This window comes from Mesoplodon mirus (assembly GCF_964341445.2).
Source record: "Mesoplodon mirus genome assembly, chromosome: 8".
Lineage (NCBI taxonomy): Eukaryota > Metazoa > Chordata > Mammalia > Artiodactyla > Ziphiidae > Mesoplodon > Mesoplodon mirus.
In genome coordinates this window covers 87,340,532-87,357,631 of record NC_138984.1, presented here as the reverse complement: position 1 = coordinate 87,357,631, position 17,100 = coordinate 87,340,532, and the positions used below count along the sequence as shown (strand labels likewise).

General features: G+C 41.9%; 1 protein-coding gene across 1 annotated transcript in view; it reads right to left on the bottom strand.

Moving 5' to 3' along the window:
* Positions 1–17,100, bottom strand: part of RAPGEF4 (Rap guanine nucleotide exchange factor 4) — a gene marked incomplete at its 5' end in the record, with an annotated part of 310,415 nt that overhangs the window by 53,409 nt on the left and 239,906 nt on the right. The window contains 6 exon segments of the mRNA XM_082631169.1: positions 836–924; positions 6,236–6,351; positions 8,227–8,373; positions 8,782–8,858; positions 11,090–11,150; positions 13,503–13,587. Coding sequence (XP_082487295.1) covers positions 836–924; positions 6,236–6,351; positions 8,227–8,373; positions 8,782–8,858; positions 11,090–11,150; positions 13,503–13,587 — 575 coding nt within the window.

Sequence of the window (17,100 nt, the reverse complement as noted above, 5' to 3'; positions counted from 1 at the left end):
TCGCAGTACCTCAGAATGTGACCTTGTTTGAAATAAGGTCTTTACAGATATAGTCAAGTTAAGATAAGATAATTCATGTGGGACCTAATCCAATATGATTGATGTCCTTATAAAAAGGGGAAATTTGGACACAGAGACATGCACAGAGAGAAAACGATGTGAAGTGACACAGGGAGAATACTGTGTGAAGATAAACACTGGAGTGACACACCTACAAGCCAAGGGATGCCAAAGATGGCCAGCAAACCCCCAGAAGCTAGGCAAGAGGCATGGAACAGATTCTCCCTCACAGCCCTCAGAAGGAACCGACCCTGCCGTCACATGGATCTCAGACTTCTAGCCTCCTGATCTAAGAAGCAATACATTCTGTTGTTCAAGCCACCCAGTTTGTGGCACTTTGTTCTAGCTCCTAGGAATCTAATACAGGTGGTGTTTTGTTACACTCTGGGGCAGGCCAAGAATCTCAGAAAGAACCACTTTACTCCCAGTTGGAGCACAGTTGTGCTTTTTACAGAGGCAGCTTCAAATCCTTGATGGGAATAGGTACTATTTAAATTATAGCCTAAGAGTTGCCTACGGAAGGTGGGATCTAAATGATAACTTAACAAATGCCTTTGGAAGGCTACTCTTAATATCTATGAACGAGACTGAGCCATCTACAAAGCACAACCAGGACGAGGAGGCAGAGGAGGGTCAGGAGGATGCTCTTCTAATGGTCATACACATGACCCATTTCTAAAACTGCTGTGGCTACACACACTGAGAATGAACTCAGAATGTTTTTTACAATGCTCTGCATGGATTTAATAGACACACAACTGTTCTAGGTGTTTACCTGTTGCTTCATTTAAAGCTGGCTCAAGGCGTATCGTTTCTAGAAAATGCTCTAAAATTTTTTCAGGTGTTCCTGACATCACAGTATACCTGGATAAGAAATAAAACCATCATTAGTTTTTCAAAAGTGGGCAAATCATTAATATATAACATTTTACATATCTACATTTTTGGGGGTTTTTTTGAGATCCCAGGGAACCATATGGACTCAACTTGTGACCCATATTCTCCATAAGGTAAGAAGGATCATGTACCTTGTCAAAGTCACATAGGAAGGCAACAGAAACATCACAAATTGAAGTAGTTACTAAAACATTATTCTTTTTTCCCTACATGGGACTAAAGTAAACTTCTTAGAGAGTGGCTCTAGCAGGCTGGGAACTGAGGCATTTCAGCCTTGTTCCAAGGGGGAGTGAAAAGGAACATGTAAATCCCGGGGCAGCTCAGGGCAAGGGGAAGTGACAGTAAACTAGGTTATCCATATATGGGTTACTTGTTGCAAAATTTCGACTGCACACTGGATTCCCCTGCCTATTTCTGGAATGCTCTGTCTTTCCCAACTGTACACTGGTATGTGCTTTGGAAATGCAGCTAAGAATAAGAGAAAACAACCCCCCAAAACACCAATGAGCAAACAAACCCCAGTAGCATCTGAATAGGAAATAAATCAGTAGTGGAACATCCATGTAACTTATATCAAGGTCAAATATCAATTAGTTGGCAGGGTGGGGGATGTTAGGCATCATATCACAAGATCCAGCCATGAAGCTCTTCAATCAACATGGGAGGATGTATTTTTTTTAATTGAAGGTGGGTTATCTCAAAGTCATGTTTAAGACGGTCAAAAACAGTGGGTGAAAGCTATAGGCAAAATACATTAATGGGATCTGGGTACTCCTATTCCAAAACGTAGACTTTGCTCTTCTGCTTGGCATTTCACTTAGGGCAAAATGACAGGGAAGAAAAACAACAATGAAAATAAAATTCTCTTGTGTTTAGAAAGCAGTGGTAGAATTCAGCTCCAGAACTCAGGGTTTTTTTGCCTCCTTACCAATACCCTTTCCCTGCCTGTTTGAGACCTTAGAGGAAGTGTGTTGAGATCCCAAGAATATCTCTAATGTAGTCAATCTCAGGGTCTTAACCTCCTGCCTGAGGGAGTGAAGAAGAGGCAATGCAACATATGACCCTGTGCCCGGGAACACAGAGTGAGTGAAGCAACCCCGGTTTTGGACAAGGTAGCAAATGCAGTCTATTTGGAAGGTAACTGTTACTTAAACCTATTGTGTTTGTGCATGTGTGTGTGTGCCCTCAGGACCAAAAGGAAGCTGAAGAGTTTAATCTCTGAAAGAATCTGGCTTTGGATCCTAGAGGAAGAGCCAGGTAATAAAAAAAACAAAAAACAAAAAACAAAAAAAAACTACTTTAATCAGAAAAGTATGACCCTTTTCTCAAAGTAAACAGCATAGAAGACGAGGGTTTTTCCTCTTATAGGCAATGACTATTTGAGGGAAGGAGAGGGCGAATCTATAAATGACTTTCAATACTTAAATGGAGAAAATTGCTGAGTTCATTCAATAATTCCTAAAATATATGATTCTTTGATGACCCTTCCAAGATGACCTGGAAGAGGAGCAGCATCTGGCCACACGAATAAGGAACTGGAGTTGGAGAGGGCAGCCAGAAGGCTGGCTTCCCATTCTGGTGTTCTTGGTTAGGACATTTCTTAGCTAGGGTTTTTGTCTGGCCAAAATGAATAAAGGCTTACCTGGGTGGCAAGCCTTGAATGCTCTCGGCTCACTAGTAAGAGAAAATGGCGTCTATACTCTCTGCCCACCTGGTCAATTGCAGACATCAGGGCACCTGTCTTTTGCTGCCAAAGTCTTCCTCTAGTGGTACAACTGCCTTACCCTATCCTATCTCTCTTCTCAGCTCCACAGAAGGCTATTCAGGGGTTGGTAATCTCTCAGGACCAGGAACTCTGAAGAGGGAGGGACAGGGAGCTTCTGGCCTGTGATCTTGCAGCTCTGGGCTTGGCTGAAACATGTTATTACTTTCTTTCATGCTGGACACTGCCAGGTGCCTACTGCTTGACCTCTTTTTACATGGAGAAGACTTGAAGACCAGACAGTATGGCTCTCTTCAGTTTATTGCATGAAGAAGTTACTGTAGTCCAAGTTAAAGAGAACCCTGATTGGTTATATTATCTAAGCTGTGAGGTTCTAAACTTGAGAGAGAAAAGTCTTTTTCTAACACCAAGTCTGGAAATGAGGACACGTCTATCTGCATCCGGAACAAAAAAAGAGGTGGGGAATGGTGCCTAAAAGAGACTATCTTTCTGCAAACAGGATGGAGTTGAACGATTGGGTGGTTGATTGTCTAAGGAAAAAGCAACACAGTCACTAAAACAGGAATAGTCATTTCAAATTCTCTCTTATTAAAACCACATAACCACAGAGCAGGAGATACCTAAAATGGTAAATATTTGAGGGTTTCATATAGTTTATCCAGCATGAGAAATACTGTCTTGCTATTGACATTTTAATATCACACTCAGAGTTAAGTGGCTTGAGGAGAGTCAGGCAGTTTTGAACGTTTAAAATGTACAGTTGTCCCTTGGTATCTGCAGGGGGTCGGTTCCAGGACCGCCGCAGATACCAAAATCCATGGATGTCCAAGTTCCTTATATAAAATGGCGTAGTATTTGCATATAACCTACACACTTCTTCTCATATACTTTATTTTTATTTTTTTCTTCTCATATACTTTAAATCATCTCTATATTACTTATAATACCTAATACAATGTAAATGCTATGTAAATAGTTGTAAATACAGTGTAAATGCTATTTAAACAGTTGCCAGTGTGTGGCAAATTCAAGTTTTGCTTTTGGGAACTTTTTGAAAAAATTTTTTTTCCCAAATATTTTCCATCTGTGGTTGGTTGAATCTATGGATGTGGAACCCCCAGATACGGAGGGCCAACTGTATGCATAAACTATTCTGGATTTCTCAGGGTAAAGGTAAATCAGAAAAATAACATTATCAGCACCAACATGGTGACCCTCTTTGAGCTGAAAAAAGATAATTTCTGAGGAGACAGGGGCCCTAAAGGATCCTAAATTTTAAGTCCATCCAGAGACACAGTTGTTGCCATGTTCTTCGAGTTGTCCAGAACATTAGGCCAAAATTCACTTACATGGCCCTCCCTTTTCAACTCCGGTCTGGCTCGGGAAAACTCAACATGGAAAACGACCCTTTGAAAGAGTGGCTTTTTACCCTTCAGGGAATGGTTGGCATGGTGCGCTTCTGTGTATGCCTGACATTTCCTAAATGGTGTGCTGTGAACATGCGCGAGGCTTTGAATCATATAAGAAATTTAGATTGGTCTACAGGACACAAATAAGGAGCTATAACAGAAATCAGATCCAGGCCTAAAATAAATTTAATGCGTGTGGGCTCTCCTTTTCCCTTTAGTTTGATTTCATAAAAAAACCTATATTTGGAGGGCACTCTGAATGGAAGCTGTTGTAACATGCAAACACTTTTGATCATCTTCCCATGCCATAAAGAGGTGAAGGGAGGGGGCCTCCGGGGCCCTGTTGGTCAAATGTTTTAAGGTTATGAAGCATTTAAGGCTTACTTTTTCAGGTAGCAAAATTTTCCTGAGACATCTGCATCATTATTAAAGAATGTAGATGACCACTATAAAATGGTCTAGTTATACTTCAGAGCACTAAAGAAAATCACTGGGGGTAGTCCCAGACTTCACATAAAAAATATTTTTATCCTCATCCTCCTTTGTGGGCTGGAAGGACAACTGCTGAAAAACATTTGAGCAAGAACATTTTTCAAGAATGCATAGTAGTGAAAAATAGAAAAATAATAAAGAATTCTGGATGGTAATTTTATAGGTTTGTAAGTGAAGGGATAGTTTTTTATATAGTCTATTTTATGTCAGCCCTTTTGAAATATATTGCTTTGCAACGTTTACTAGATAGTGTTGAGGAGAGAGTATCTATATACCATATTTTGCTAGAGTAAGTTGTGAGGCTAAAGGAGCATAGACTCAGAAGTTGGTCAAGCTGGACTTGAATGCAAGCTCTATCATTAAAAGTGTTGTCATCCTGGGCAAGGAACTCACTTCTCTGAGCCTAAATTTTTCCATCATCTGTTAAAAGGGGTTGTAATAAGGATTAGATAAAATATGCAAGATATACTATGGCTCTCCAGTAACATTATATTTCTTCCTGCCTTCTTTGCAGATATGTTGACTCATCCAGATGAAATGTCTGAGCCTTGGGCTTTCAGTCTAAACAATTAAAACTCATCATTTATGGTGAGTGGGTTGATTAATGGGAACATCCCATTTACTTGTTGGCAAAAAAAGAAAAATACTTGGGATGCACTCCATTTCAACATAGTCTGTGGCCACATTTCTTTACCTACAGACTTGGTGTGTTTATTACTCTAGGATTAAAAATTAACGTTTACTTAAAAAATGAGATTCTGTAATTTTTTATAATTTCTTAGAGCTACATTTCCTAATTTCCCTAACTATTCAAATGTTCATACATTTGATTAAAAGAAGTCTCATGTAAGAAGTTGCAGCAAAAGATAGAACCGAACACAGACATACAGAAAAAGAGTCAAGTTAAATGGGTGACCTGATGTTCAATGTGAAGCAAATACCCTTCAGACGTTAGCAGGAATAAGTATGGATGAGGCCAAATGGATGTTTCCAGGCCACAGTCAATAGACCGTGTTGGGACTTCCCTGGTGGTCCAGTGGGTAAGACTCTGCGCTCCCAATGCAGGGGGCCTGGGTTCGATCCCTGGTCTGGGAACTAGATCCCACATGCATGCCGCAACTAAGAAGCCCACATGCCGCAACTAAGACCCGTTGCAGCCTAAATAAATAAATATTTTTAAAAAAATAGACTGTGTTATATATGAAGTGTGGGTTTCCATCAAAGATGCTCATTCTGACAGCATGATGAAAACACTTCTTGAGAAATCCTACATATGAAATTCAAATACCAAAGGTTCTCCACCCCCAGGGGGCCTACGTATCCCTTGAGCTGCCTGACACTCCTATTCCCATTGTTCTCTCCAAAGCTGTTGCCTTCTGCTCCAAGCTATTACAGTTGCACACATACAAAGGGGGTGTTTTTACAGTGGGGGAATATTCACCCCCGAATTACTCTAGGCAGCACCGAGCTCGACGCAGTGCCAGAAACAGATACATTATACTCCACACGATGTGTGATTAGTCAATAGAGAGAAAAAAAGTCACACATACTGCCGTCTTCCACAAAAAAGGAGAACGTGCTATTGTAGAGATGATGATACCATGTGAAAAGGTTAATCATAGTCTGGCAATTGCAGTGTTGGATGCAAACCTACTTTTGCTGAGGCTGTGAGTTTCCTTGATTAGAAGCCCTGTTCCCTGCTGGGACCTTCTCCAGCACCAAGACATCTTGGTCATGTTCTTTAAGTCTGACTGTATTCGCCTCAACGTCCTGCAAATACAAATTACACCACATACAGATGCTGCCGTTTTCTCAGACAATGAAAAAAATTTCAAATGCTTCAGAAACTCATTTGGTGCTTGTGATGTTAATTGTTGCATCTACAAATTAAGTCATTTTCAAAGTCAAGGGCTGGAACGGTCAGAGAAAGGACCAGATGAGGTTGGAGGCACGTGGTTTTAAAAGTCTGCTGTTACCCGAGATGCAGAAAATCAGCTGAGGAGAGAGGAGTGTGCTCAGAGAAACCTTTGGAAGAGGGTGGTACAGCAGAAAGAGAGAGGAGAGCCAGTGCACTTATTCTTGATAAATATACGTGGCAAAGAGCACTCAGCTTCAGCAGAGTTCTTTCATTCTGATTATCCTCTGAGGGTACTTAGTTTTCTTAGGAGTGGCATGTTTTCCCTCTAATCAAGACTTGTAAAAACTATCAGTTTGAAATGTGTTAAAAACACTTTTCAGTTATTTTGAATAATTTTTTAAATTATATCCATGATAATGGTCCTAATCTGATTCTTTCAAAGAATAATTGTGGCTGAGTGCAAATTTCATGTGTGTAAACTTCCAAAAGAGTGAAGTTCAAATTTCAATGTCATTAAAAAATAATTTATTAAAAAAACTTAGTGCACGTTTCCTCCTCATTTGGTTCCTATTTTAAGAGACTGGATAAAAACCAAATCAAATTCCATGTGGAGTTTTTCTATATTAGTCAATGCTTTAATCTTTAACAACTTTTTTTGCATCAAGAGAACGCATTCCTAAGACAAACTTTGTTGTCAGAAATTTTGCTGCCAAAGGCAAAAGCTTAAGGTTGTGTAGGAATAGGTGTCCACACATAAGGAAAGGGAACGAGACTGTAAATCTTCATTAAATAATGCCAAATGTACCAGAAAGCACAGAAGGTGCATTTAGGATTTTAGGGTAGGAGAGAGAAAGATGCTCAGGCTGGGAAAGGCATAGAAGGGAGTCTGCTCTGTGAGCCAGCAGGGAAGGGAAAAGAGCAAAGTGATCCTGGAGGGAATAGTGTCTCTGGGTGAGGTGGGATAGACCATAGGCCACCTGAAAGGCCAGGGGTGCTGGGACAATATCACCATGCCCAGTGGTCCACAATCAGGCTTCCACCAGCTAAAGCTGGGTTGTCCCTCCCAAGGGACCAGGAGCTGGATGGTGGGGAGAACCTAGGGACCATCTATTCTAACCATCACCCACTCTCACAAATACTTTAACAAGCTTCCATTAGGCCCATCTGCAGAGCCATCTCTAAGTGCAATCTCATGGCTCCTCCTACAACCCCAACTATTCTTCACCTACTTGCCAGAGTCTGAAATTCCTTTAGTGTGAATCAATTTGACAAAAAGCACTTGAAATGAAAATGCTTGGTTAGAGTAACCATGGCGGACATTAATTGCCACTAAAATGTAGTCACTTAATAAATCTAGAGGGAGTGTGAGGATATGAGAAGGATTCAGATTTGGGAAGAGACAGGAGGTTTAGGATGGAGAAACACGTGGAGAGGGAGGTGGGGAAGGACACAAAAGGGGAAACCTAGGATTGCAAAGAGAAATGTCTCAGACTTTGACATTTTGCCAAGGCATCCCTATCTGTCTTCAGTGCCCATGGACCAGTTCAGGTGTGTGCAGGGTTATTTGGTCCAGCACAGCACGGCACATTTGCAGCTTTACTGGAATATCACCTCTGGACCCCAGAACCCACCCCAGCACATTGAACATGCCAAGTTTGTAAGCAAGGCCCTTTGGCCCTAGAGCATTCATTAATCACTGTGCTGCTCAATTAACACTACACTCATTCTTCTTACCTGGCAAAAGTGAAAATGGAACGCCCCTCAGCCACACTTCACCTTGGACTCACCCTCAGGATCCGGTTAAAATCCTCCTTGTCTACTCTTAAGAAATGGCAGTTATCTTCTCGCAAGACGATGGAGGCAGCTCTCGGGGCATCATTCACTAGCGCTAACTTGCCAAAGTCATCGCCTTCGTGCAGCGTGCAGACCACGCCCTGGAGAGAGCAACACATCCAGAGGAAGGTGATCCCTGAAAGGGAGCAAACACCCACCTGCCCCCCACCCCTAAAACACTGTATATATCAACAGGCTGTACCCAGGGATGCCAAGTGCGGGGGGGGAATCACATAATTACATTATAATGTTTCATTTCTCTTTCATTGAGTAATCTGGGCTAGGGCCTAACTTAAATGTATACATTATAATCCAGGAGCCCCAGAAAGTTCAGTACTACTCTGAGTATAATAACTTAGATAATTTATGATTAGAGATGTTATAATGTCTTTTCTGCACAGAGGAACAATGTTGTAGCAAGTTTACTTGTAGCATTAAGTTGTTAATACTTAGAACCACTAGTAAATGGAGCATAATAAAGTTTCAGAAAGAAAAAAAGATATATATACCTTGCCATAAATGACTACATTCACTGATCCTTTTAGAATAATGTACCAGGAGGTGCCTTCTTCCCCCTGGTTAAACACTAGATACAAAAAGATGAAAAGACTTATGACAAGAGTAGAAGCACATCAGTATAAATTACAGCTTATCAAATCCTCATTTTTAAGTCCCCAGAATTATGCATTTAACTCCAGAAGGGAAAAAAAATTACTGGCAAATACGAACTTATTCAGGTGGAATATTACTTCCTTTTCTTTAGAATGTGAAAGGAACAGAAATACTGCACTCCTTGCTGTGCCCTAAAGATACGTATTCACTAGATACAAATTCACCAGCTATCCATTCCTTAAAGCAATACATTTCCCCCACAATTCGTCAAAACTTACTAAACTATAGAACACAGTTTTTAAAAGTATTCTGAATGGTAAAGTGAAGTTTGAAAACATGCAAATCAGCACTACATAGTGTTGATGGATGCATATCTACATATTTTTTTAAAAATGGGTTGGAATGATAACCACGTCATATAGGGTAGGAGTTACCCTGGGGAGGGGAAGAGAAGAATGAGATACAGGAGGGAACAAGGAGCCTTCAAATGTAGAATTTCATTTTTTAGAAAATATAAAAAATGAAAATATGAAAAAATATGGCATAAGGTTACTATTTGATAAAAAATGTTTTTTAAAAAGGTGTTTGTGGGCTGCCCTGGTGGCACAGTAGTTGAGAGTTCGCCTGCCGATGCAGGGGACACAGGTTCATGTCCCAGTCCGGGAATATCCCACATGCCGCGGAGCGGCTGGGCCCGTGAGCCATGGCCGCTGAGCCTGCGCGTCCGGAGCCTGTGCTCGCAACGAGAGAGGCCACAACAGTGAGAGGCCCACGTACCGCAAAAAAAAAAAAAAAAAAAAAAAAAATGGTGTTTGTAACAACCTCTAGGCTAGTTTTTTGTTTGAAATATTTAAGTATTTCATGATAAAATGAAAACCATCAGTAAGAGTGAGTGAAAAGAATAAGAAAAGTTATAAGCCATCAGTGATCATAAAAATTAAAAAAATATTAAAAGTGAACCTTTAAAATGTAAAGAAAAGACATTCTTACTAAAGTAAATATCAATGTTAGAAATACCACTTTTGATGACTAAAAGTAAAATATTTGAAACTCATTTTTAATTCTTTTTGCTTTTACAATTCATGGTCTCTGCTTAAATTTGACTAACACAACTCAGTGTGAAGAAAGAGCAAGATTTTCCAAAGAATGTCTCTTGAAAAGTTAACAGGTGTCCATTATAAATGTTTTCTATGTTTCACTGGGTTTAGGAAGTGTCAGTTTAAATGGTGTGAAATTTATCTTTACTGTAGAACTCCTGAGAAAGGTAGCATGCTGGTATGTGTTACTATTCTCCAAGAGAGATTAGAGAACGAGGCATTTCCTGATCTGAATACACCACTTACCATGTTTTTCAAGAAAGGTTTTGTAGGACGAGTGGGAAGTGCCAGCCGAAATAATTTTGCTCACTTTTTTTTTTTTTTTTTTTTTTTGCAGCATGCAGGCCTCTCACTGTTGTGGCCTCTCCCGTTGCGGAGCACAGGCTCCAGACGCGCAGGCTCAGTGGCCATGGCTCACGGGCCCAGCCGCTCCGCGGCATGTGGGATCTTCCCGGACCGGGGCACGAACCCGTGTCCCCTGCATCGGCAGGCGGACTCTCAATCACTGAGCTACCAGGGAAGCCCTTGTGCACTTTTATTAATATGACATTTCAATTTCTTGCTCCCAAATATGATCACAGAACTAAACTACAACGTGCATGCTGGAGAGATACTACATATTAGTATTGCATAAATATTTGGGGCAAAAAAATTCTCTCAGGCTTGGAGCTGATAGTGAAAATGAGAGAAGAACAAGAAGGCAGGAGAGTGTGCCATTCTAACTAGCCTCTCAAGAGACAGATTAGTTCTTCTCAAGCCACAAACTGAAGTGAGGTCACTGTGAAAAGGTTTTGCCTGGGGTCCCCCCTGAAGAGCACTGACTTCATCTCACCCTCTTTAAACACTGCCTTGAGCCAGCAGGGGAGGGAGCAAGTGGAGACACAGGCTGGCAACTGCTCCCAGGCTGGCACCCAAAACCCAGCGGGCTGCAGAGTAAGGGATACGTGCTAGGAATAATCACAGGTCCAGAAAAACAAATGGTGCCACATGACATCCTGGCAAGTCAGACCCAGGCCCAAGAAAGGGGAGCATTTGCAGTCAGGCTCCCATGGCACATCCTCGGGAGGGGGCCAGTCAGGCACCATGCACGATTACAGTCTTCACTTACACACGGTTCCTCCTTTGGCATGAGACTCGAAAATGAGAACACCTGCTAACTCCCGTTTCACCTAGAAGGAAAAGAGAAAGAATGTGGGGAAAGGCCAGATTTGGGGGGGTTGGGGAGGGACTTTTTCTCTTTCTGAACAGTGCTGACTTCCACGCGGCCACCTCCCACTCTGCTTTGCTGCTCCTCCTGTCTAGAGCCACTCCCACTAGATGTGCCACTAGATTCTTTTTTTAGTTTTTTAAAAAATTGAAGTATAGTTGATTTACAATGTATAGCAAAGTGATTCAGTTATGCATATATATATATATATTCAGATTCTTTTCCATTTTAGTTTATTACAAGATATTGAATATAGTTCCCTGTGCTATACATTAGGACCTTGTTGTTTATCTATTTTATACATAGTAGTGTGTATCTGTTAATATCAAATTTCTAATATATCCCTCCCTTCCTTCTCCTTCGGTAGCCCTAAGTTTGTTTTCTATGTCTGTGAGTCTACTTCTGTCTTGTAAATAAGTTCCTTTGTATAATTTTTTTAGGTTCCACATATAGGAGATATCATATGATATTTGTCTTTGTCTGACTTACTTCACTTAGTATGATAATCTCTAGGTCCATCCATATTGCTAAAAATGGCATTATTTCATTCCTTTTTATGGCTGAGTAGTATTCCATTGTATATATATACCACATCTTCTTTATCCATTTATCTGTTGATGGACATTTACGTTGCATCCATGTCTTGTGTCACCAGACTCTTAAAGCTTTTACAAAAAGCTGTTTTATAAGCTAATTCATACAGGACAATCTCCTTAGAGACTGTTTAAACTTGGTTTCACATGTATGAACTAGGCAATTTCTTTGCCTATCTTTCATCTTGGTGAGAGGGTGAGAGCAACCACGATATCATGACTCTTGCTCCTGGAGGCTCTTCTTTGAATCACACATCATGCACCACTGCAAACATGTTAGAAAACTCAATGTCTTGAAGTTGAATAATTAAGCTTAAATGTGTGAGCTATTTTTTTTTAAAATTCCAAACTATGGTCCCAAATTATGTTCTCTCCCCCTAAGAACCAAATAACCTGAGATCTTCCACAGTGCCTGGGTATCTGGGATATGAGGTAGAAGACTCCTCCTTTCCACTACCCACAATCCTCCCAATTCCACCAAGGCTGGGGAAGTCAGAACATGCACATGCTGGGGATCCAGTCAACAGGTAGGGAAAAGGGGCCTTCCCTCACTTCCCTCCCCAGCATGAGCTCGTGGAGCCTCGGCTGCTGCCCCTACAGATGCAGGAGCTCCCCGGGTGAGGCCCCCGGGCACTAGACCTGTCCCACCATGGAGAGAGTGAAGATGACAGCAGGGTGGTGGGAGGGAGGGGAGCCTGGGCTGGACCAGACCCCTGGATACTCCATGTAGGTGAGCAAGCTTCCGGATCCCCAGTAGTGCAGGGAGTGGGAGGGATGTGAAGGCAGTCCTGTCTGGGTTGAAGGGGGAAGGATCTGGAACCTTTCTGCTTGGGGTTGTGGTGAATGCCTCACTGCTCTTAGTGGAGACCTGAACTCTACCCACCCAGAGCAGGGACTACAGGCCCTGCCACCATGTGACAGTGACAGCATAATATCGCCTAGTGAGCTGGGAATGAAAGACAGATTAAGCAGACAGACATTGCTGAGGAGTCCAGCATAAAACCTGTGATCCGTGGATGCTGAAACAGCTTCTTTCATTATCATTATTATTATTATTGAATTATTAGCATATAGGAGACTTGTGTTGCCTGGAAATTGTGTTTCTCTGTCCCTCCTATGGCAGGAGACATTTCTGTCCACTGTTCTTCTAAATACCCTAGTCATGTAAAAGTTCAGAGTCAGATACCGCCGTTGGGCCATTTTTCACTAGCAGGTACTGCTCTTGTGCCCTAAGATATCTGAACTAATGCTCTCTTGCACCTTCTGCTTCCTTTCTCAATTTGGCAGCAAACCTGGGTGGAGCTGGCCCCTTGGGCCAGGGCTGGTCATCTTGATTTCTTGCCCCCCCAGCCCCGCTCCCACACACGGCTCTATATGTCATGGAAGGGACACCCCTCTTAAGGCCTGGCTCTCTTGTCTAGGTATGTGGGTTCCAAGACTCAGGAAGTTTGAAGCATATGTTCCAATTCTACTCACATCATGCTGCCTTGGCATTTAGGGCAGCTACTAATAATGTAGTGATACTTGATCCTTTTCTGGTGATTGCACATGGATGTAGCTTCCTTAGGATCTCGTGAGAAACAGGAGGGGCCGTTTGTGAGGGAGAATTCAGGCGTTCCTGCCCCACGCCCACACTCTCCAATACTCTCCTTCAGGCCTAACAGTGCATTTAACTCAAACCGTGCGCTCCTCCCCGCCGCCTCAGCTACGAGACAACTTACCGTGGTAGAAAGATGGGATAAGGCTTTAATGTGAAGGAGTTCTTCATAGATAATTTCTAGGTCATCCACGGTCCTCTGGCCAGGTCTACAAAGAAAAAAAAGTAACAAGGAAAGAATGAGATAAAAGTCATTGCTAAGGGCTTGAAATATAGGGGTGAGGGTCAGTAACATGTTCAGGGAATTCTTAGGCGAAATCCCAATTAAAAAAACATCGGCAGAGGGAGAGATTATGCTATGATCATTCCTAAAGGGATTTTTGACATGAACGTGTTCCTTGATGGAAGGACATGGAAGAAATCAGAAGGGCACATAATCCCCTTCCTTTCCATCTCAGAGGGAAGAACATCTCTGTTCACACTGTAGTTGGCTAACTGACCTCTTACTTCATAGATGATCGTTCTACAAAATTGCTTTTCATCACTGCCTTAATCAATAACAACAAACGTATCGTTTAGCATCACTAGGAACTATTGGTTCAACCAACTTGACGATCAAGCCAAATTTCTTGGGATCCTGATATCTTAGCTTAAACGAATAATAATACTGTTGTCACTGTTGTTTTGGGTTATGTAATAGGCTTCCACCACAGGACTCAGATAAAGGATGCATATAGACAACATTTTCTCACCTATCCCTGAGGAAGTGAGGGCATGAGATGGGCAGAAGGCAAACAGTCGTGTGTGGGATTAGTAAAAGAGGGAAAGAAGGGAAGAATACACCTGCATTTCCCCAACTCTGTTCCATGGAGGACTACCGTTCCATGAGATGTTAATCAGTATACCATGTACAGTTTTTTCCCTATAATTTATTATAAAACTAGTATCTAATAGTCTGCCTTTAAGGATGGGGCTTGTGGGTATTATGGACATGTTGGCACGGGAGGACTGACTGGATTGCTGATCATCTTTCATGTCTCTAATAATTCTGGAATCATTAATAGAGTTTAGTTATACATCAATGGTAAAAGGCATGACTGGTCAGGAATTTGGATTTTCTATTGCTCTCTGCAGTATAAGAAACCCTGACTAATATGTTTTTGAAACTAAAAAACAAACAAATGTGTTATTAATTCTGAGAGTGCTAGGAAGTTCATCTCCACATTGATGGACAGGTGACATTCACTCTCAGCTAACTGCTATAGTCACGAGTGTTACCTATTACATAATCATCATCTGTCTTATGCATTTTGTCCTAACATTTCAATAACTTGTGGTATTATTTAATGTTCCTGTATATTAAACATTTAAACCTCAAGGAGCTGCCGATGGTGTTCCATCATTACACTGTATGTTAAAGAGTGTCCCTTGATCAAATAAGTTCAGGGAGTGTTGGTGTACTGAGAAGAGCACTGGGTTTAGAGTCTGAAGGTCAGGTTTCAACCTTGGTGCAACCATTCACCAGCTGTGTGACATCAGAGGCTCAGTTTCCTCTGTAAACTGGGGACAATATCTTTCTGAGAGTGACGTGAGAGCTAAAGGAAGTAGCGAATGGGAAGGTATCTGCATATTTATTTGAGTGAGCGGAAAAAGAAATCCAGCAAAGTGATATTCGAAACTTAAACCCTTGCACGACGAGAAAAACAAACTTACAAATTAAGTATGACACTTGGTTCGGCAAATTACATCTAGAACTTAGTCAATTATTAGATAAGTACTTGGAGCTATCGAAACTGAATTGTAAATATTCTAAAAGAGTTGAGTTAGATAATTTTGCAACTATATTCCAGATCAAATGGGAGCTAACTGGAGGAAGAAAACTCTTTGCATCCCTTGGGCATTACCTTCTCAAGGACAGCTTTAACACAAACAAAAGAATATGATATCCTTCTCTGATAGAAACAACAGAGGGTATATTTCCTAATGCCTGCCTGTACTAAATCCATGACCCAGGGAGATGCCAGCCAGGTTCACCTCCTGCCAAGGATCACCACTTAAGGATACACTGTGCCCCAATCTAGTGGAATGCAGGAAGTAGGGGACCCACCGAAGGAAAAGCTATGGCCCCAGGGACTCTGAAGGAGCCAGGCCTTCTTAGCAAGGGGCCTAATCTACTACTTGACTTAGACATGGGGATTTTGAAACTAGGACCCTTGGAGATTTAAAAGTCAATTGAGTCACCTCAGTCCATCTACTACTATAGAGGCAGCTCATGTGAAGTCTCAAGGTGGGCGTAATAGGATTATGGCTCTTCAGCACAAGGGGCAGCCCTGCTGTTCCTGCTACTTGACATCAGCCGCAAATAGCATGGACCCTCCTAGAAGCTTGGCTAAATGAGAAAAGGGTTGCCAAGTCTCATTCTCAACTCCATGGAGCGGGCTGTTATGGAAGGAGAAGAAAAACTCAGCTGGGAAAAGAAAGGGTTAGAATTTAGCTCTAAAATCTTGACAGATTCAGAGTTGGAATTTGGGGAGCAGATATCTATGAGTTTAGGAAGAGTTTTCACATAATATCAACATGAAATCCACACTGATCAAGTTTTACAGATTAAAAAAATAAATGCTGCCTTTAGGATCTATAAATCCCATTATATTAAAGATCACTGAATTTCATCCAAGAGTTAAAACAGATGATGATGAAATCTGTCAGACCCTCAATGCAGCATAGTGAAAATTTGACAGAGTGGGTCAAGGCTGCCCTTTGAGCTGCTTAGTTAGTCTTAGGACCTGCACCAAAGTGTGGGAGAAGAGAGGTAAAGATGGCAACATTCAGGCTATTTTCGAAACCCACTCAACTTCCCACTGCCCCACACTACTGAGCACTGCCTGAAGCTCTCCTCCCCCAGGCCACTGCCCTCCTCGATCTCTTCCTGGTCTTCCAGACATTTCTTCCTAGTGTCCTTTACGAGCTGTTTTTTTTTTTTTTTTTTTTCACCTCTTGAATTGTGCTGTGCCCCCAGGCTCTGCCTTCAGCTCTGTTCTCACTTCGTTCTACCTTCTCTCTGTGGGAAAAGTCCCCAGCTTTCATCTATACGATGCTGACACCTAAATCTTTATCTCCAAACAGATTTCTCTCTTGAGCTCCAACAGCTTCCTGGCCATCAATTCCCAGACAACCCACAAGTGGCACAAGCTCAATCTGTCCAGAAGTGCTCCCTCAATCAACACACAAGGCTCTTTTAAAGCAGGTCTCAACTGACTTCCCTAGACTCATCTCTCTTTCCTCTCTTCACACCTTCCCTCATGGCTATCTATGTTCTTTGCTCCAGGGATAACCAGACATCTCCCTGGTCCTCAGACACGCGATGCTCTTTCTCGCCTCCAAGACTCTTCACGTGCTCCTCTCTCTGCCTGGGGTTTTTAATTTTTTCCTGCTTCAAGCCCAGCTCAGACGTCCTCTCGCCTAGGTAAAACTGGTTCTCCAAAATTTATTCTTCCATGGCACATGACCCAACTGCTGTGGCAATGACAACATACTGTGAAGGATGTTATTTGCTTAAAAACCTGTGATTTTATACTGCTCTTCTCAAGAGAAGCAGCATCTGGTAGTACAAAGGGTGCTAAGCTAAAAACAGAAACAGGACTTGAGGTCTAAAACAGGAACTTCCTAGGGGCCCAATTGGTCCAATGCCTTGTCCCTACGTCTGTAAAAATAGGGATAAT